Genomic DNA, 22718 nt, shown 5'->3' with positions numbered 1-22718 from the left:
GCCCGCAGCCTATTGCTTTCAATGGAGCGGGCTGTATTGCCGGCTCCATTGAATGCAATGCGCTGGACAGCTCCGGCCCGTTTCTAATGAAACGCGGCTAGGAGCAGATTTTCGGGCACCGGTCACGCGATTTGCGGATGCGCATCCGTCATGCGATCCGCAAATCGCGTGAAAAAACGCCCATCTGACTAAGGCCTCAGGCTGCCTTCATAGGAGCGTACGTGTATTTGCGTGAGCATGAGTGCCGCGTTTTGGCCGAACAAACTTTCCTTTTTGCATACACATCGGTGTATTTACTGTACTTTTTCCTCCGTGCAACGCATATGTGTTTGCGCACTGAAAAAAAAAGCAGTGATGTTTTTTTTCAGCCATTGAAAAGGGTAATTAGTCTAATAAGTTCAAGATGTGTTCTGTTTCCTGCACAATTGCGCAGTGTTTCACGCATCTCCTAGTGTATTGCGCATATTTGCGTAATCCCATTGACTTATTTGGTGACTTTTGGTGCACAAATGTGCAGGAAAACAGAGAATGCTGCGGTTATTTTTTGCACAACTGAAATTTGCTGGAAAAATATGCTTTTGTAAACAAACCCAATGAAATCAATAGGTTCTTTTCACTGCGTATTGCATGCGTAAATTTTGCATACACAAATAGGCTCATGTGAAGCTGGCCTAAGCCATGTGGGGGGGATTTAAAAAAATTCCTTTGCATGGTGAAATTTCTGCAACAAATTGTCAGCGTTTTTGAAAAGCGCTGCGGATTCTAAATCTGCATCATGCGTTTCTGACACTGATGAAGGGCAAAAACCCTGAAACAGCTGTCAGTGCATGGAGTCTGGCTTTGCTTTTAATTCCCAGTCATTATTACAAGGCTTGTATAAAGAGTCTTACTTTGGCTTGAAGGAAAGCTGCCTTCCAATAGGTGGCGCTGTGGAGGTATTATTCCATCTCTCTTATTTGCATATTACCCAGAGGAGCATAAATGGCCTTTTTATTCTCCTCATTCATCGTTTAAGTGCTCTCTCTAAAGAGAAAAGATAGCGTTTCTTTTCTGACCCCCTTCCCAGGTCTCTCACTAGCAAAGCCAGACTCCTACCTGACAGTGATGAAGGGCAAATACCCTGAAACAGCTGTCTGTACATGGAGTCTGGCTTTGCTATTATTCCCAGTCAATGTTACAAGGCTTGTATAAAGAGTCTAAATTTGACTTGAAGCAATGCTGCCTTCCAATAGGTGGCACTGTTGAGGTACTATTCCATCTCCCTTATTTGCATTTTACCCAACGGAGCATAAATGGCCTTATAAGTCTACTCACTCACCATCTAGGTGCTCTCCATAAGGAGAAAAGATAGTGTTTCTGAACCCCATAAATAACCATGCACAAACAGCTGTTTTGGGATGATTGCCCCTCATCAGTCAGCAAAGTGGGTTTCTGACTAGTGGGAGGCCTGTAGATGTGGGTCAGGATGGGTATAACAAGGAGAGCACCTAAAAGGTGTGTCATTAGACTTATAAGGTCATGCATGTTCCTCTGGGAAATATGCAAATAGGAAGATGGAACAATACCTCTGCAGCGCCACCTACTGGAGGGCAGCATTCTTGCAAGTCAAGGTCAGACTTTTTAAACATGCCTTATAACAATGACTGGGAATTGTGAACGAAAGACAGTGGCACACGTTGGGGAATACACCTTTGGCGAGATGTGAACAGATTACTTGAGCATGATCTGCTGGAAGCAGGATAGGAAAACCTTTTGAGATCTCTTCAAGGTTGGAACGAGGTTCTTAGGTCGGAGGATGAATTGCAAGCTGAAGATCTAAATAAGCATGGTATATTTCCGTTACCTGTATTTTTGTTTGTCCGGTATAACATTCATGACAATCAGCTAAAACTGACTACGGCATGTCAAACCACATCTAGTGCTTAAACTCTAAATAATAACGCTAGAATACAAGTTAACTACAAGACGTTTATATGAACCAGGAATCATGCTGCACATAATAACGTTCCTCCTCCCAATTGTTCGCAGTTTTTGTGTCACCCCAGATGGATGCTGGGTATTCCTCCCACATGGCTTCCACCTTTGCTTTCCTCCCGGAGCTGTATTGTGCAAGACAAGAATATATTACCAAATACTGTTACCAGACCAGCAACATGTGAGGCTTGGCCACCATGATGTGCTGCTCAGTAGCACCTTGGAGCTTCAGCCACATGGTACACAGTTCCATCAGGTAAGGTGCAGCTGGTAACAGGTTATCTTCAAGGGCGTACATACCATAGAAGTATACTATACAGCTGCTATGGGGCCCAGCCTGATTATATCATCCCTTTTGACATTGAATTCGAGAGCCTATGCATTGCTCACCACTTCAAAGAAGCTCTATTGTTAGCAAACAAGGGGTGAGCAATCATCCCAAGAGTCACGGAAAGGGCGTGGAGGGGAAATAACCAACAGGGCCTTCTGTCCTGAGGGGCAAAACCCACCATCATTATAGAAGACTCATTTTTAAATTTGTGATGGAACCCTCATGCTCTGCTCCTACATTACATTTTATGTCTACTTATTAACCCTTCAGCTGAAGAGCTAAGGAAACAGTGTAAGGCTGAAGTGCTACAGATGATCCAAAACAGAAGGCCGGGTTTTCCCATATCGGCCATGAAAAATCGGGATAGGAATACCCCTTTAAATCGTTTTACAGAAGAAAGGGGCTGCATCCTTAAGGGGTTAAGCAAGTTTATATATATATATATATATATATATATATATATATATATATATATATATATATATATATATATATATATATATAATGAAACTTCCTCCTGTAAAAAGTAAACTTTGCAAGCAGTTTATGTACATTGGTATTAAAAAGGGGTTCATACAAGTATTTGGAGGATATGCTAAGTTGAGTAAGATTGTGTATTGTATACTAACAGACACTGGGGCAGATTTGTTGTTGAAAATGTGCCGGTTTTCTTGTGCAAATTGCACCCGAAAATTGTCCTACAAGCTCTGCACCACATTTATGACATATTTTTAGACACTTTAAGACTACTTTTTCATCTCCTCCCAAAAGGGGTGTGGCTTTGCATGAACGGGGTGTGGTTTTATAGGAAACAGAGTTGTGGCCTATATGGGACTTTTCCATTTATACCAATAGGCAGTATAAAGTTAGATCAGATAGCCTATTGATGTCCAAGATTTATCATTCCGCATGAGCCGCTGTGATAAACTGGTGCACTTTAAGACTGTCTAAGTTCACACTGCATTATACAGTATTAGTATATCTGCCCCACTGTCTTCTTCATTGTACCGCAGGATGTGGAAATCAATATCCCATTTGCCTACCTGAAGCCTGTGCCAAAACGTGAGGTGGTTATCAGGACTTTTAGTGACTCTTCTGGAACATGGATGGACCTGAGCACCACAGCAAAGGAGAAGACCTCGCACGAGGTGGGACCACTACAAAGAAACACATCATTGCTGCAGGATGGCAACACATTGATTTAGTCTCCATAGTAATGTTAACAATAACAATATCACAATAGAAATGAAGTAGTTGACATATTATAACAAGGAAATTACAACTGTGTTCAATAATGGTTGCCCAGAGGTCAATAGAATAATATCACAGCAGTAGACATGCATTGGTGGATACACATGGCTGTCTGTTCTCATCCAACCAACTTCTCAACAGGTTATCCCTGTCCACAGGGTAGGGGATAACATGCTGATCAATGGGGGTCTCGACACTGAGACCCCTGCCGATCTTGAGTACAGGACTTCCATGTCTTGTTCTCCTGTCACTATGTGGGTTGCTTCTTCCCCAGCAGGGACGTCACTCTGAATGGAGCCCTGGCCGAGCATGCACGGTTACCTCTCCATTCATTTCAAGGGGAGTGACGGAAATACCTGAGCAGGTATCTCGGCAGTCCCATTTAAAGTGAATGGAGTGTGTGTAGGGAATACTTTGTTGTTCTGATAAAACCCCTTTAATGGACAATGCTGTTGTTTTCTTCTCTTCATGAACACTAGATGCTGGCCTCTTGTAAGACCGCTCACTTCTCCTGGTTCCTTGTGGTCTCCCGTTTAGTTGAAGACTGCTGTGAAGTTCCAAGCGAGGGGGAGCTCCTGTTCTCCAGTGTGGATCAAAACATCCGGGTTGAGTTTCCCCCAGGTGCAACTGCAGAGACTCGAACAGTTCGCATGCAGGTCAGTGACCTTTCATATGATGTCATTGACGACTGTTCTTAATTTTTCATGCCTTTTTTTTTTTTTTTTAATATCGTATTTTAGGTTTTGCCGGTCTCTAAGAAAATGCTGGAGAAGATCACTGGAGACTCGGAGTCTTCCACTAGTCCACTCTTATGTCTTAAACAAAGTTCAGCAGCCAACTTTTTGAATCCTGTTAAGATTCAGTTGCCCCTCCCGCCTGGTGTGACAGGTCAGATAATAAACTAATTGTGCTGTGCCAGTGATGATACGGTCCGTATCTTGTCCATTGAAAATATGTTTGTTTTGTTCTTTGCAGGCGACACCTTGGATCGTTCCCATCTGTTTCTTTTGCATGGTGATCCACAGGCACAGACTTGGACTGACATAACAAACCAGGTGGTGTTGCAAATCACTCATATTTATGCTCACTTCCAGGTGGATCATTTTTCTTGGTGAGTTCCTATTTTCAGTGATGCTTAATATTTATTATACACTATCCAACCAAAACTAATTGGACACCTGAGCAAGAATCAAAAGTAGTATTTATTTCCATATGTTAATACTTAGTGGGGCTCCTTTGGCCCTAATGACTTCAAATACTCTTTATGGCATACTTTCTATTACCATCTGATACACTTCAGTTGGTATTTCCCTCCACTCATCCTGTAAATGTCTGGTGAGTTCTCTCAAAGAAAATGGATGCTGTTCATATTTCCTGACCAAACGTTCCAGTTCATCTCAAAGATTTTGAGTAGGGTTTAGGTTTAGGCCAGTCCTAAATTGCTGACCATTCCCAGAGTATTATCACATTTTCATCAGCACATTATTGTCTATAATGTCAGGGTACCCCTCCTTGTTCATGGTTCTTGCCACTACAACCAACGGACTGAGACCATGCCACGTAAAACATCCCCAGACCACAACGGAACTTTCTCCGTACTTACCTGTTGGCACAACACACTCAGGCAAAAGGCATTCCTCAGACATCCTCTACATGCAGGTACAGCCATATGATTTGAAGATGGAGTACCGTTATTCGTCACTCCATAGAATGTTCTTCCATTGCTCAAATGTCCATTGATGATGCTCCTTGCACCATTGCAACGGATCAATGTATCATCTTTGAGAGAACTTGTCAGATGTTTCCAGGATGAATTGAGGGAAATACCAGCTGAAGTATATCAGACATTAGTAGAAGAGTATTTGATGTTTTTAGGGCCAAAGGAGGCCCTGCTAAGTGTTAACATTTCTTGTCCGCTTGATTGGAGGACATAGCAAGACCTTTGGGTATAGCTGCTGACACTAGGAAGTGAACACGAAGCACAAAAAGAATAAGTCCCTACCACCAGCTATACCCCTCCTGCAGGCACTATATCAGATAAATCAGTTTTAGCTTAGTGTCCGTAAGAGGCAGACCTCTTGCTCTGCAAGTCTTTCCTGCTTTTATTATTTTAGTTTATTATTTTTTCTTTTTCTCCTCAAGATGGGAATCATGGAAGACTTAACTTCCCTGATTATCCTCAATTGGGAAGGGTGAACAGTGCTGCATCAGACACATTGTTACTCTATCCTCCAAGAAGACAAAGTGGACCAGAGTAGCTATAACTACTCTGCTTCCCAACAGCCGTGGGGTCAACTGAAGATTCTGAGTGCTCCTCCCCCCTATTCCATTTTAGCAGTGTGTGATAGTCGCTGAATTGGTTACGCTGCTGCTATCACGGGGATACCGAAATAAGAGGATGAAGATGATTGAGTAAACTAAATTAGTTAAGTATGGTGCTATCGCCCCTCACCTTTCCATACTCCCATTGCCTTCCTCTCCTCTCAACTCTCCTTTCTGGCTACATTTTTTCACTTCTAGTCAAGTAGTCCACAGCAATTCCCTTTCAACCATAGGAACCCTCATGTGGTGTCACCCTCCGTTGTGGCCTTTGGCCTCGTGCCATATCCAGCACTTTCTATCCTGCCCTTGGGATCTACCCAATGCGCCAACTGGACAGCATTTCCTTCATAGCTTCTGAGATATCTCTAGCTTACACCTCTGCTGGAGAAGAGTCTCCAAACTGCACCTGACTCTCCGCGTCTGAGGGGCTTTGTGTAGCTTAGCGATTCACCCAACACCTCTGTCCGGGTCAGCTCTGCTAATTCCAGTCCCAGGCTTCTAGGCCTTCACAGATTGAAGTTGGGAGCCTCGACTGGGTCGCACATTTCTGATGGCCAGGCTAGCGGAGGCTCAATTTTGATGCTCACGATGGTGAGGACAGGACCTCCTCTCACCGGGCCGACTCTTTTAATTGAGGTTCTAGCTTCTAGGCCTACACAGACCATGTTTGGAAGGCGGGACTTCCTATTGGTGCACTGGTAGGGGTGGGACTTCCTGTTGGCATGCATGTGAGGTCAGGACACTCTCTCCTTCCTTCTAAATCTTGATAAGCTGTTGGCCACATCAAAGCCCACCTTCCCAACCTTGTGATCCTCCCCTCTCCTCACCAAATAACTCCTCACAGCAGACCTCCAAAAAGGGGCTCATAGATGTATAAATACTCATTGTCAAAAAAAATCAAGCACCTAGGAATTGTTGGAATTGAATGGAATTTTCTCTGTTTGATTGTAACATTGATATAAGTGACTACACTATCAGAGCAAAAGGATACTTTATTGCGAAAAACTGAACCCTTGAGGGGAGGCTCTAGTACCCTGTTGTACCACCTCTAGCTTGGATACAATATGTGATACGGGCGGGCATGGAGACTCTAGTACCCTGTTGTACCACCTCTAGCTTGGATGCAAGATGTGATACGGGCAGGCATGGAGGCTCTAGTACCCTGTTGTGTGTAAAAGGGCCTTTAGTCAGTCAATATCTGGTTTCAGCAGAGTGTACCTGTTAAAGAACAAGGGCACATTTTTCTCTTTTGATACCAACCCACAAAATTTGCAGACCCTTTCTTGATGGTTGACAAGTTCTTTGGCCTTGCTAGCGATAGGGCCACTTTCCAGTCTTCATTACCTCTAAGTCCTCCAGAAGGCGTTCTTTTTCCACTGCTAGTGGATCTGTTGCTGATAAGCATCCACAGGGAGCAACAGACCAGACTACCTTTTCTTTTTACCACCTCTTGAGTACTGTTCTAGAATACCCCAAGTTCTTACTGTGTCTTCCAATGACACGGACAAGTAAATATTTTTTTTTCTCTGAAAGGGAAAGGGATCCTCAATCTGGCCTGCTTCTTTCTGGAACTATTCGTTTCTCATCATGGTCTGTATGGATCGGCTTCAGCTGTTAATTTGTTCTTTCCTACTGCTTACGTACAAACTGAATTAGCTCATTGCCTACAGGTGGGGTATAGCTGATGGGGGCGACCAACTCTTTTTGTGCTTATAGTCTGCCCCCTAGTGGCAGCAGCTATACCCAAGGTCTTGCTGTGTCCCTTAATGAACGTGATGAGAAATGGATTTCATGGTAAGTAGAAGAAAATCCTATTATTTAAATAAATGCTACTTTTGATTCTTGCTCAAGTGTCCAATTACTTTGGGTAGGATAGTGTATGACATGGGGTGCAGCCCGTGCGTTCGCATGAGACCTAACTCTGCAACCAAATATCATTCCTTACAATCATTGTCTGTTTGCTCTTACTTAAATTACCTTTTGTTAAGGTATTGGCTATGGTACACCACAAAGTCCTATGTGGGAGAACTGGCCAAGAATGTATACAAGCGGTTGCGTATGTACCAAGTCAACTTTGTTGCTTTACAACGGAAGCGGGATCCGGAGCAGGTGCTGCTGCAGTGTGTCCCTAAGCACAAGGTACGTCCCATATCTATCATTCCATACCTTGTGGCTTTGATACTGTATATCAGAGTGCCCTGGCCTGAACACTCTCAATAATAAATATATTTTAGGAAATTGCAATTACCTAATACTGTATGAGTATTCCCATCTCAGAAGTAAATGACATATTGCTAATCTATATGCCTTCAAACCTGATGAATCGGGCTTGGCTACAGGTACCTGCACAGTCGGAGGCTGGAAATGCCCTTGTGTAGGAAAAATATTTGAAAAATGTGCTAGAGCAGCACTGTAATCTTAGGATTGGTGGGGTTTTGGTAGTTGGACCCCAACCATTTAAAAAGTAGTGGCATAGTTTAGCGATATGTCATGAGTTGCTGTGATGGGAATAAGCCTTTCGTGACAATGAGCCTTAAAGGGGTTTTCCAAGAGTAAACTATTGATGACTTATTCTCAGGTCATCAATAGTTGATTGGTGGGGCCCGCCACTTGGGATTCCTACTGATTGAAGAGGCCACAGCGCTTCGGTGAGCACAGCGGCCTCTTCTTGGACCAGTTCCATCGTGTTCATTTATTACGGGTAGCTAAGTGTCATTCAGGTGAATGGCTCTGGGCAGCAATACCAGGCACAGCCCCTACACCACGTATAGTGCTGTGCCTGGTATGGATTCAAGTGACACTCCAGTAAGCCGATCTCTGTGGATCCCAGCCGATCAACTATTGATAACCTATCTTGAGGATAAATCATGAACAGTTTATTTTCCGAAAATGCCTTATATTATTTCTAGCCAAAGTTAGTTGATGTCGGAGTTAGATCACAGAATTTATAGGGAAGTATAATGTAAATGTTGGCTCACTTTTGTACATTGTGCTTCAGAAGGACATTGAGAGCGTCACAACTACTCAAGTGAGAAATCCAGCTTCTCCCAGCTAAGTAATGGCATGTGAGATTGCCTGCATGTCTTTCCAGTGTGAAATTTTTTTGTGTGGCTAGTGTTGTACTAAATACTTTCATGTAGGTAAATAAGCATATAAAGTTGGGCCAGACTGAAATCATACACTAAAGGAGTTTTATATATATATATATATATATATAGCCTATCGATAAGCCATCAACGCCGGACCTCCGAGACCTCTACTGCCCATTAGAACGACAGGGCCATGGCGCTCCAGTGAGGGGCACAGGCTTACACCCCCTTTTTTTGCTGATGACAGGAGTCCTGGGAGACGGACTCCACTGTTCAATCATTGGTGGCCTTTCCTAAGAATTGACTTTTATTCTTTACTCATTGAATAAACCATTTAGACCCTTTTGGGCCCCTGCACTTTGCGTTGCAAGTTTTTTAACGTGAATGATTTTACTCTTAGATTGTTTTGCCTTTTGGTTAAGCTAATTCTATTCCATCCAAGGTTCAGTACTAAAACATCTGTAGAAGTAGAGACAGCAGAAGACTGGTACAGATTCTGCCATTTAGTCTAAGGAATCATTCACACTGTATATCAACTGTTTTAGATCTGTATATTTCTTCTAAAAAACCGTATTGGATACTATGAGGAAGCAGAGAATCTAGCGCTGTCCGATCAGTGATGGCTCTCCATAAGGAGATTCATGTTGCCACCATGGCCGAAGAAATTTTACCTGTAACCATTGGGAAATTACGACACTTGTTGGGCTGATAATCAAACATAGGCAGCTTTCACACTGGCGTTAGGGTCAGTTCAGGTTTTCTGTCTCTCTGCTCCATTTTTGGAAGAGAGAAACTGAAATAAAATGGATCTGAGTTTTTTCCCATTGATTTCAATGGCGTTTCATAAAAAAACAGAAAGCAGACGGAAAGGCTTCCATTCCATCAGGTTTCTTTTTTTTAAACGGAAACATAATGCTGTAGACTGCTCTATTTACCTGTTCCAAGAACCGGAAACCTAATAAAATGGAAGCAAACAGAAGCCTTTCCATTTGTTTCCGGTTTTTGGTGGTTTTTTTTATACCACATTGAAATGTGTTTTCTGTTTTATTTGCTTCTCTCCTCTAAAAACGGAGCAGAGAGATGGAAACCCTGAACTGACCCTAACACCGGTGTGAGAGCGGCCATACATTTGCTCCATGCTAAAAGCAGATATACAAAAAAGTGGTAAACACATCTTCAACTCCAGAAGAATCAATAAGCAAAATGTGTGTTAGGATCCGAAATCAGATTACGCCGTGCTTTGTGTACCTTTCATCTTTTTACGTTTCTTTGTACTGGACTTATGTATGTGTTATATATTGTGATCTAATGTTAAGGTGAAGTTGGAGATGTGTTTCGCACATTTGTTTTTAGCATGCAAGCGGTTCCACTTGTTAAGGATTGTGTTTTTGTACATTCGCTACATTTTTGCGATAATATGTGTGTATTTGTTATGCACTACATATTACGCACATTAAAAATCCGCACGTAATACGCAGGCCACATACGCCCTTGTGAGTGAGCCCTTAAAGTGAACTTGTTGACGGTGCAGAGTGAGATAATTATTATGGGTCTACAGATTTCGGCACAACAGCACCTCAATGTTTGCTGGAATGTGGCAAAGCAAAGTTCAAGGTTAAAGACATGACATTTGTTCTTGTGGCAGAGAGTGTTAAGGCAGCAGAAATGCAGTCGTATGCTCTCGCTCACGATCCAAAGGATGCGAGTTCAATCCCTGCATGGTTCACTTAGCCGGCTCAAGGCTGACTCCATACTTCAGAGGTCGGTAAAATGAGCACCCAGCTTGGTGGGGGCTAATAAATAAATTACTTGAAAACGCTGCAGAATAAGTTGGCTGCGTTCCCACACTGGTTGTCGTTGAAACCCCTTCCAGCTGTGACAGCCAATGGCCACATGATCTTCCCAATAACACTGGCTATATTGTATGGCTATTGGCAGCCGCAGCTGAGCGACGTTTCAGCAAAAAGCGTTCTGACTTTGTTCAGGTATTTCAATGCAGTTTTTGAAGCCAAAATCAAGTTCGGATCATAAGAGAAGGGAAAGTATAAAGAACTAATACTGCTTCTCATTTTTTGAATACACAACTGGCTTTGGCTTCAAAAACTGGACAAAACCCACACATATACGGAGAGCCTAGTGACACTTGGGAACTGTGGACTCCTATATTATGGCAATGTATTACTTGCAATTCTCTAGTTTGTTTTATAATGCACTTACAGCCTCATGTACATGGGCAGAAATTCCGTGGCGGGATTTCCCACAGAATTTCTGCCCATGCCATAGGATTGCATTAGATAATGCAGTCCTATGCAAACAGCTGCGATTTGACCGTGTAAAAACACGCGCAGCAAACAAATCGCGCATGTCCAATTACTGTGCGAGCCGGCTATGCAATGCGCATGTGCCAGCTGGGCAGCAGCCGGCACATATCAGAGCGCAGGAGCCGGCAGAGCAGGTGAGCAGCAGTGGTCCCTGCAGGGGCACGTCTCGCATCCTGCAGTGAGAATTCTCGCAGCATGATCCGACCCGGACGTCTGCAGGAGGCCTACAGCATATACAGGTCAAACTACTGGCGGTTATATTCTTAATGAAGGTTATTCTAATGAAGGCTGATCCAGAGGGCTTAGAATACTCTATTTAATGCCTACAACCAGCCCAATGTGAAGACTACAGTACAGTATTCCTACAGTAATGCCTTGGTTTATGGTGAAAACATATTATACAGTTGCTCTAAAAATTATTCAACCCCCATTGCAAATTAAGGTTATTTGCCAAATTTACAAACTTTCAGCTGTTTGCAAAAGAAAACAATCCAACAGTAACCATTTAAAGAGCTCAACACAACGAATCTAACAAGTAGTTTCTCCAAATTCAACATAAAATGCCGCTTGTAATGACTACTGCAGTCTCAGAATTATTCCGTACCTTCATGACAGATGTCTTTAGTACTTTGTAGAGACCCTTTTGCTGTTATGACCTGTTGCAAATGTGATACATATCCAGACACCAGCTTGTGACAGCGCTCTTGAGGAATCTTAGCCCAGTTCTTATGGACAATGGCCTCCAGTTCACTAATATTCCTAGGTCTGCTTGCTGTAACTGCCTTCTTCACATCCCACCAAGGATTTTCTATGGGGTTCAAGTCCGGTGACTGTGATGGACACTCCTGAATCTTCCAAGACTTCTTCTGGACAAATGCATAAACCTCATGTTCTGGTATCTTATTGTTGGCACAATTGTTGGTACTTTCAATGACTTTCATTACGTCCAACAACCTAAAATAATGAAATATGTTCTGAATGTTGAAGATATGGAATGACTATTCTAAAGCTACACAAGTTTGTATAAAGCCTACTTTTGCTTGCTATGAAACGTCTCCCTACATTTCCTCTCGATACATAGACTGCACACAACGTCCAACACTTCTTCCAATTACCCCTCTTGTCTTTTCTTGCATGACGTCTTGTGTAATCTAATTGTACTTCTTGTTGCCTGAGTGGAAGAGACCAAATGGGAGCTTCTATTGTGCTGCCTACATCTTCCTTCTACTACTTCAGTACATGTAGCCACATCGTATAGCAGTCCTTTAGATAGGCGGTTGAGTGTTTGCTGGACAACCACACACATAGTTGGTGGCTATAAAAAGACAGAAAACAATCTTTGTTGGCATGAGTAGTATTGATTCAACTGTGCATGCTGTTCCTGAGATAGGCATTCGGTTATGACTTGATCTTTTTTGGAAAATGTTGTAAAGGGGAATCCAACAGGTAGAAAAGGTAAATATCTCTTCTCAGCACATTTTTCATTCTCCCTTAGGTGGAGTCAACAGTTAAAAGACTGCAAGATAGATACAAGGGCCCAGAGCCATCTGACCTGGTTGAACTCGTGGAAGGAGAACAGTTTTTTGCAACATTTGAACAAGGTTTAAAGCTGTATTCAGGTACAATGGGTTTACCATTTTATACTCATTGTCAAAAAAAATGAACGCACTTGGAATGAATTGTTGGAATCGAATGAAACTTTCTATGTGTGATTGTAAAGTTGATAAGTGATTGCAATATTAGGGTGCCTACCCTTTAGCGATATTTTTTCTTGCCATGTGAGAGCCTCGCAGCGCAGAGAAAACTCTGCGATATTACTCATTGTTTTCAATGGGGCCTGTGAGATCCTTTTTATAAGCCAAGGGTGGAACCACTTTCAGGGTTCCGGTGGCAAGACCGTTCATCTAATCACACCACAACTCTAATCATTTGCAACTAGCCTAGCAACAATGAACGTGCCAAAGTCAATCGGATCTCTTGATTTTCCCATCTAACGTGGATTCACGCTGAAACTGATCCACGGAAAACTCGGCATGTGATTTTATGCTGCACTCTGGGGTTGCGTATCTAATATAGGCAAGCTCATGAAAAGGACGCAAAGATCTTTCAAAGGGCTGAAAGATTTTGCAATCTATTTGCATAAAGTGTTAATGACCATAAACGCTTTATCATCTTCATTTGCATGTATAAGGGCCTCCACATGGTGTTTGCAGAGCCCAGCATGTGATTAATCACACACCCAGCTGTGCACACAGCTGCATTGTTCCTCTAGTGGTGGACAGCAGGTTACAATGTTATCTGCCGACTCCCGTGGAAATAACAGCCTGCAGTCTATTGAGAGACACTTTATCTCTCAGTGACTGAACAATGGATTTTAGGTTCGCCATAAAATCATCGTTCAGAGGAAAAGTGCACAATAGCCGTGTTTACATGTAACGATTATTGCTCATTTTCAGTCATTTGAACGAATCTTGAGCGATAATCGTTACATGTAAATGGGCCTTAACAAAGGACCATGCCATATGTTTCCTGATTTGACAAATCATTCAACAGACTTTTAGTCTGTCCTGGTCATGTGATGGGCACGCAGGTAAATGGCTTGTTACAAGACACAGTTCTGTGTTGTAACTGGCTATCCATCACAAGGCAAGGACAAATTTCTACTCTCTATAGTTAATTTGATTTCCGTGCAAAATTAGCACTTTTATTGCGAACCGTATTCCCAGTCATTCTTCTCTGTTTTCTCGCTCAGATCGTCCTGATTGTGTGGACGGCAGAATATGTTTTGTGTTCTATTCACGTATGAAAAACATGAAGGAGGTGTATGTTACATCATCTGCGGACAGGATGGAGAAAGATGTTAAGGGGCAGGTGAGACCCTCTTATTAATGTGGCTTTACATAAATATACAATAGCTATATATGTAAAACAATCACCAATATCCCCAGAAATATACATGATGCATGTTTATTTTAATCATATGTAAGGGACAGGGCTCCAGCTCTTGCAACTCAAACCTCTCAAATAGGGAAAAGAACAGGACTTACCCAGCGTCAGCGGATGACCTTGGATATAGGTCCCCCACTGACCCCTCAATGTCCTGGTCGGCGTATCACATAAACGATAGATCCACGGTCCTTTCCTTGTATCCTGGTGGGTAAGACAGGAGAGCTGCCTGGCCAGTCACACCTCCTACCAGGGAGGTCCGCCAGCAACGAACAAGGAAAACAAGAAAAGATAAAGGGGGCTCGGCGCTCCAACGAGGTCTTTTCCTATTGGAGCGCCGAGCCCCCTTGTTTCTTTTCTTGGTTTCCATGTTTATTTTAATGGGAATAATAGACACTTTCTACATAGGATTGGATATATTGAAATCAAATATGCCTGATCCTTCCTTCCCCCAACTTCTGGTGTTGAGAGACTGTTGTGCTACCCCATATACATTAGATCCAATGTGTATGGTGGGTTTTACATGAGTCTCCTTTGCCGTTTTTTAAATATAGGAGAGGGAAGCTCTCGTATCCCCGTCCTCTATCTTCTAGTCTAGAGACGGACAAATCATATGTGAATCCTGGGCATGGAGGCCAAGAACATAATGGGGCCCTCTGCCAACTTAAAATCAGTAACAAGGTTACCACTATCTACTGTATTAGTTCCAATGTAGGGGACTAAGCTGATACATATCATATATCACAGTTATTTGTGAATTGCTGGAGAGATATAAGAGGAGTGATCTGTGATTGGCGAGCCAGGGGCCCTCAGTTGTCTGTATCTCATCTCTCTGGGATACATTTCTGTTCCTTCTAAAAAAATAAAATAAAAACTCAGACATAAAATCCCATACACAGCGTTACAATAACAGTATTATTCTTCAGTCCTTTTTTGTCCTTTTTGCTTTATAGGTTTCTTTTTACCGTGGATCAGTGCCTGAAGGTATTCCTGAAGAAGTCACTAAACAAAGGAAGGGCTCCCGATCTGATTGGATGGCATCACTACCTATCAAACTGCCCGTAAGGATTTTTTACAAAAAGCATGAAAAAATGTGTTTATTGGATCTTTAATAGAGATGAGCGAACATACTCGGATAGGCACTACTCGTCCGAGTAATGTGCCTTATCCGAGTACCTCCCCGCTCGTGCTGAAAGGTTCGGGTGCCGGCACGGAGCGGGGAGCTGCAGGGGAGAGCGGGGAGGAACGGAGGGGAGATCTTTCTCTCCTTCTCTCCCGCCCGCTCTGCCCCGCTCCCCGCTGCGACTCACCTGTCAGCAGCGGCAGCTCCCGAACCTTGCTGCACGAGCGGGGAGGTACTCGGATAAGGCACATTACTCGGACGAGTAGTGCCTATCCGAGTACGTTCGCTCATCTCTAATCTTTAATCATCTCTTCCGGCTCCTTATTTAGCTGAGAAGCTCCTAAATTCTACACTATTATTCCATCTCAAGCTGGCCATATACATTAGACGAAAGTTTTCCATGCCCAACAATTTGGGCAAAATCAGAGTTTCTAATGTTTGTGGGGGTCTCCTGACGCTTCTCAAAAACAGATTCGAGGTAATAAGGATCAGGCATGTTGGGCCTACTCCTTTATTCTAGGAAAAACGTGGCAACAACACTCATATATGACTAAAAACGCATGATTTCTATATAAACCTACTGCATAAAATGTAAGGTTCTGAGCATAAATTTTAATCAAAATACGTGGGCCCATCCGCCATGTCCAGGTGAACCTTATTGGACGGGCTTCTAACTTTAAAAGATGCTTCTCTTTTGGCAAAAAGCCCCTAAATTGATTCAGGGAAAGCAGGATACCTGGTTATATACTCTAGTTAAACCACCTGGGACGGATGGTGATTGGAGTGCACGACAAAAGTGAAGACAGCCGCTGGTCCACAAATGCACATGCAAGTCAACACCTACAAATAATTGAAATGTGCAGGTGCATTTAATTATGCATTTAATTTTCTTGTTGAGGGTGCTGATTTTGGGCCTTTTTACATGGGCCGATACATCGTTCAGACCAGCACGAATCTGAACAATTGTCATTCAGGTTGAATGCATGCACCAACTTAACGATAATTCATTTGCTTATCATTTATTGTTCAGTTTATGCCTGCCTAAAAACTAAACAACGAATTGACCCATGTAAACAGGCAGTCCATCTATGAACCACTGCCTGTTTACTGTGAATGGAGGCAGGTGGGCCGGAATGATCCCCGGCCCGTTCTGCCTTCATTCACTCAGCGATGATCGTTCTAGTGTAAATACCAAGTGATGTAAGGTGCTACGTAACATGCATGCGCTATATAAATAACGGTGATTGTGCAGCTAACAGTTTTTCTGCTTATCTACATCAGAGAACGAAATGCTCAAATGGAGAAAATGAAAGGCAAAGGAAGGATTATTCACTGCCCCCCTTGAATATAGGCAACCCTGAGATGGGTTATCTGACAGAAACCAACTTACTCAGCATCGCCAGTCAGATTGGATCAGATTGGATGAAGATCGGTATTAACCTGGGACTGCCGTATCCTGAGCTACAACGTATTAGTTTTAGAAACAGGTGAGAGATGTGTTACATAACCCAACCAAGATCTACTACTGGCATTATTTTGGTGTTAATCCCTTAGTGACAGCCAATACACCTCCTTACTGTCCTGACTTGATAGGCACTCTGCAATGGCAGCCCTGGGGCCATTCAGGAGGACCCTCAGCCACCATGACAACCGCATGGCAACCTGCAATCTCATCACAGGTAGCGGTACGGGACCCGAACATCATTTAAATGCTGCTGTCAGAATTGACATGGCATTTGAAAGGTTAACAGATATGATGAGAGGTGTGGCTTATTGGAGCTGTTGTGGGCAGGTGCCAGCTGTAAAAAACAGCCAGCACCCACATTGTATGGAGCGGGATCAACCCGCGATCTCCATCCATACAAAACCCGAACCTGCAGGATGTAACTGTAGATCCTGTAGAGTTCAGGGGTTTAAGAAAAAAAAACTGTTCAAACAACACATTTTTCCGCACAAAAAAAGTTTTAAATGGCTAAAATACCCCCCAAAATGTTTAAAACAGCAACACATAACAGGTATTATCACGTTCATAACAACCTGAAATACAACTCCCCTCCCCCCCCCCCCAAAAAAAAAACCAAACAAGCTTTCATATGGCTATGTCAACAAGTTATGGCTGTTGCAATGGAAATCGTTTGGTCCTTATGGCTGTGTTCACATGAGCGCACAACGCATGCTGAAGCGCGGCTATTAGAACCAATGGTTTCCTATAGAAAAGTGCAGACAAAAGAATTTTAAGTGCGTAAAAGAAGCACACCGGCTCATGCCTACAAGTGCCCGGGAAAGAAGGACTTCCTCTGTCGGGAAGCCTCTCTCTCTGCAGCGGGGAGAGAGAGGTGAAGGAAAGCCCCGGGGGAACGCTCTTCTCTGTAGGGCTTCCCTTCATCTCTCTTTCTCCCGTCTTGGAGCAGCAGTGCCGTTTCCTGTTTTGTGCGCTGCTATGCTTTCAGCCGCACAAATTCCCTGCTGTGAATGGACAAATTTTACGCGAAGCAGCTTCGCTGAAAAAGTACATTTATGCTATTTTTGCGCAGTTCCCCACAGGTTTTTTTGCGCGGCTAACTTCGACATGCATTGTGCGCTTGTGTGAATGAGGTGTGAATAATAACGATAATTGCTTTAGAATTGGAATTATGAGATTGGACTATTTGCATTATGAATCCTTTGAAAAGATCGCAGCTGACTGATACCTCTTGGGTCACTCATCTCAATAGGCAAACAACAGAACTGGACGGAATGATAGAATTTTTTTGTCCTGTCATAGGCCTCCTGTAGACGGGCGGAAATTTCGCGGCTGGATTTCCCACAGAATTTCCGCCCGTGTCCGCTGCCATAGGATTGCATTACAATACGCAATCCTATGCATGCAGCCATGATTTGTCCATGAGAAAACATGCGCGGAAAACAAATCGCAGCATGTTCTATTTCTGTGCGGGTCTCACAGAAACGTCACGTGCAGGAGCAGGTGAGCCACACTGGTCACTGTAGGGGCACGGGTTGGATCCCGCTGCAAGAATTTTCGCAGAGGGATCCGACCCGGCCGTCTGCAGGCAGCCATAGGAATAATACTCATTGCCTCCGAATATAGAAAAAAATAGTAATTGGCTATTAATATAGGGAGAAAACTTGACAATATATGTATATCCATCTGTTGTACTGTCACCAGCATACTTGTACAGTATAGCCATAGGGGTAACAGGCTAATGTAATGCCTTTGGCTATAATGTATTTGCACCAGAATACACTACATTATGCAGTTGCATGAAAACTTTCAGAATCTCTCTGAAGACATCCTACATAGATGAATGTGATCACATAGCTGGAGCCTAAGGGATCATGCATACGGGCGGAATTTACTGCATTCTGCGCCACAAGTCGCTATAAATTCAGCTCCAAAATCCACACAGCCACGCACTGATTTTAATGCCGAATCCGCTTAAATCAGCTTGCAACTTTGCATCAATATCTGCAGTTAGCCTTGCTTTAGGCCTCATGTCCACTCAAAAAATACAATCCGCGCAGAATCTGCCACGGATTTCCGCGGCGGATTCCACGTGGATTTGCTTTAAATGGCATTTTTTTGCATGCAGATATCCGCACACATTGCTATCAATGTGATAGCAATGTTGCCGATCCGCGCGGATTCCGTGGCAAATTGAGCATGCCGCATTTTTTCTCTCGCGCATGAAAAACGCAATTCTTTTAAAATGCCATCCGCGGGTGCAAAAATTAATTTAATGGACCCGCGGATGGCAATGATTCCCTATGGGCAAAATCCGCTGCGGAATCCGCAATTCCATTTACCCAGTGGACATGAGGCCTTGGCAGTCAGGCTTGGATTTTGATGCGGAATTCCGCAACTTCCCAATTTTGCTACATTAACGTCCATATCTTGAACAGCACACCTTCGCGACGACACCTGTGGGGTGTGGAACACTTGCCTTGGCACTAGTCTTGCCTGGCGTGCAGCAGCATTTCTTTACGCCTGGCGCCAGAAGAGACTGGCGCTACACAAACTTATAACTGTCACCATTAGTAAGCTAGGATGTGTATATGGGGGCTGACAAAGGATTTGGAATTATTTTAAAGGGGACCTGTCTACTGTCCAGACATGTCTGTTTTCGTAACTACACTGATCGCTGAGTGTCAGGGTAAAGCCACATGGCCCAACCGCAGGTCTAACTGTGGATTTTGATGCAGAAGTGCAGGCAGGTTTTAAGCCATTTTCAATTCTGCAGCAAAATCCGCAGGTAGCCTGTAGGTTGTGGCGCGGCATGTGGCGTATGCCGTCCTGTGTGAAAGGTCCTTTATAGGAAAAGATACTCTAGTGCTTGTATATCATGGGGAATACAAGTATTTACTACAACAGACCAGTCAGGAGAGTCCTGCTTATTGCAAGCATACCGGTTTGAATGCACCAGTAATTCATATGTACTTTGACATGGCACAGAAGTCTCCATATCTGATGAAAATGATGGTTTCCAAATTCTTATTTTGTGTCTTCCCAGCAAGGACTTGAATCAACTAATCCTGGATATGATATTCTTATGGGCCCAGAATAACTCTAAGCAGCCGGACTGTGTACAGAAACTAGTGCAGGCCATGCGGAATAGCAAGAGGAATGACATAGCAGATGAAATAGAAGACGTGATCACATTGGGAAAAGAGAAATACACACAGTCTATCCGAAGAGTTGGCTTGGACCAAGGCAACAGCAGTGAAGACTCTGCAATTGCAATGAGTCAGTCATGAAGATAGGCTGGAGGTTGAAGCTCCCCTTACACCTCACAGATGAACAAAAAAGTGCTGGTTATGGCGTTCATTGGAACAATGTGAGCCACAGGATGGAGGTTTTCCTGCTGCGTTAATGAACTTTATTGTGAAATTCAATTTAACTGGAGTTTGGCTATGAGAGTTGTTTCTTCATCATCTCAGTTGCTGGAATTGTTAAGGGGATGTTCACACAAGGCAGAAATGCTGTGGATTTTGCTTTTGCAATTTCAGCATGGGAAATCCACAGCATTTACAGTACAAGCCATGTGAACAAGATCTAAGAAATCTTGTCCACATGATGCAGAAAAAAAAATCTGCATGGAATCCACATCAGCATTGACATGCAGTGTGGATTTTAAATCCACCGCATGTTAATTTATGCTGCGAGCGTTCAGTGCAGATTCCACCTCTCTTAATGAGGGATGAGATCCATAGGAAACTACACGTCAAAATCTGCACCAATTGGTGCAGATTTGGTGAGGCTTGGTGAGAGATGTGCTGCTGAAAATCCATAGCAAATCCATTACATGTGAACATACCCCACGGCCAGCTTCACATGGACGCATTAGTGCATGCAATACGCAGAGAATAGAAGCCATTGATTTCACTGGGTTGTTTGCATTTACGTATTTTAAGAGCACATTTCGAACAGATGCTTAATCCGAACGACAAGTGAACGAACCAACGATGATTTTTATGCCTGCACAAAACGAACAACGAGCGAAAAGTGACCGATTATCCTTCGCCATCCAGCCATTGGCTGCGTTTAGACTGAATGATTAGCGTTCACTTTTGCTTATTGGAACGGTTTTTTGAATGATACCGTTCTCTCTAATAGCACCTGAGAAGTAGCGTGGATGAGTTGTATCAACAGGGTGTAAACAAGCACATATTGTATTCTAGAGCAATTCTACACTTACATTAAGCGCATGCTGCGAAATCTGAGCCCGGTTTATCTACAGACTATGATTGTCAGCTGCGCCATTTTTCTCATAGATGAGGTGCCAGGTGCTGCTTGGGTAAAAGTCTGGAAGACTACAATGTCTCAATCACTAATTTTGTTGACATCATTTTGCCTTGAGTTCCCCTCCGCACAGGAGTCAATGAAAAGGCTCATTTACTTGAGCATATTTGCGCAGCATTTTGCACGCGTAATATGCAGTGAATAAAACCCTTTGATTTCAATGGGTATATTTTTTTCGCACAATGTGCGATCGCGTGAAAAAATACGCAACATGACCTATCTCGTGTGCATTTGCGCACCGCAAGGGCCCATTGAAATTAATGCACATTTACACAAGCCCACTACATACACATATAGGTCTTATTCAGACAACCGTATATCGGCTGGGTTTTCACGCTCGGCTGATATACGGTGTCCCTCTCTGCGGGGGGTAGGAGGCTGGAAGAGTCGGGAACAGTACACTGAGCTCCCACCCCCACTCCGCCTCTCGCCACTATTTGCCATGGGAGGGGGCGGGATGGGGCAGAGCTAAGTTCCGGGACTTAGTTGCGCCCCCTCCTATTCCAAATTTTGACGAGGGGCAGAGAGGGGGCAGGAGCTCAGTGCACTGCTCCTGGCTCTTCCAGCCTCCTCCCCTTGCAGAGAGGGACACCGTATATCGGCCGGCGTGAATACCTGGCTGATATACAGTCGTCCGAATAAGCCTAAAACCCGTGTTTTCGCTGCACAGACACGCACAAGATCAATGTGATTTTGTGCGCACTTTTTTGTGCACGCACACATATTTCGAATATAGTTGATGCCGTGTTCAGGCCTGCAACTTCAAGCAAAGATATTTCCAGACAGAAATAATATAATCTAAATGAAGTCATGCTTGTGATATGCATTAGAGGGACTTTATTGAATCTTTATGGAGGTTCTCTGTTACGTTTAAAGGTAAAGCACCTTTGGAGTCACTTTAAAGGGGTTGTCCAATTGTAAACTATTAATGGTCTGGATTTAAGATAGGCCATCAACAGAAGATTGGACAGGGTTTGCTGTCCAGGATCCTCACAGATCAGCTGTTTGCCGGGCGGGCGATATGAGCTGATGTACTGAGCTGATTTCTGCTGGAAGCAGACAGCTTCCTTCTCGATGTAGTGGCCAGGATTGGTATTGCAGGCAAAGTTCACTTTCATTTCAATTGAAACTTTGCCTGTAGTACCAAGCCTGGCCACTGCAGTAAGAATGGAGCTGTCGGCTTCCTGTAGAAATTAGTTCAGTTCGCAAGCACACTGCCCTGGCAAACAGCTAGTTGGCAGAGGGTAGATACCTGCTGATCTACTATTGATGACCTATCCTGTCATCAATAGTTTCCAGTTGGACAACCCCTTTAAAGAATGTTTAGTTCTATATAATTTTTCTGTATTTTTGTGTAAATATATTTATGGAAAATATTTATGACCGTGTCTGAGCTCTTTTAGATGAACAGAAGAAGAAGCGAGTCCTCAACCCCGCACGAGACATAATACAGTGTGTCATTTTTTCTTACAGTGTTCCTTTAAACCTCAACATATAAAATGTTGTGTACATAGATCCGGTACATTTGTGATAGAAAAAAACTTTAATAAACTAAGACACGTTT

General features: G+C 43.3%; 1 protein-coding gene across 4 annotated transcripts in view; it reads left to right on the top strand.

Annotated features, from left to right (window-relative positions):
* PIDD1 (p53-induced death domain protein 1) overlaps window positions 1-22718 on the top strand; it is a 41653-nt gene extending 18935 nt beyond the window's left edge. For all 4 annotated transcript variants that reach the window (XM_066583013.1, XM_066583014.1, XM_066583015.1 and 1 more), the window contains 11 exons: window positions 2029-2230; window positions 3319-3453; window positions 4036-4212; window positions 4297-4444; window positions 4532-4667; window positions 7867-8017; window positions 12784-12907; window positions 14041-14159; window positions 15188-15295; window positions 16639-16844; window positions 19866-22718. In XM_066583013.1, coding sequence (XP_066439110.1) covers window positions 2029-2230; window positions 3319-3453; window positions 4036-4212; window positions 4297-4444; window positions 4532-4667; window positions 7867-8017; window positions 12784-12907; window positions 14041-14159; window positions 15188-15295; window positions 16639-16844; window positions 19866-20109 — 1750 coding nt within the window. In that variant the 3' untranslated portion in view covers window positions 20110-22718. The remainder of the gene's footprint in view (window positions 1-2028; window positions 2231-3318; window positions 3454-4035; window positions 4213-4296; window positions 4445-4531; window positions 4668-7866; window positions 8018-12783; window positions 12908-14040; window positions 14160-15187; window positions 15296-16638; window positions 16845-19865) is intronic.

This window comes from Eleutherodactylus coqui, chromosome 11, assembly GCF_035609145.1.
Source record: "Eleutherodactylus coqui strain aEleCoq1 chromosome 11, aEleCoq1.hap1, whole genome shotgun sequence".
Classification (NCBI taxonomy): Eukaryota; Metazoa; Chordata; class Amphibia; order Anura; family Eleutherodactylidae; genus Eleutherodactylus; species Eleutherodactylus coqui.
The sequence above is the reverse complement of the archived record's forward strand: the minus strand, read 5'-3'. Positions and strand labels throughout refer to the sequence as shown.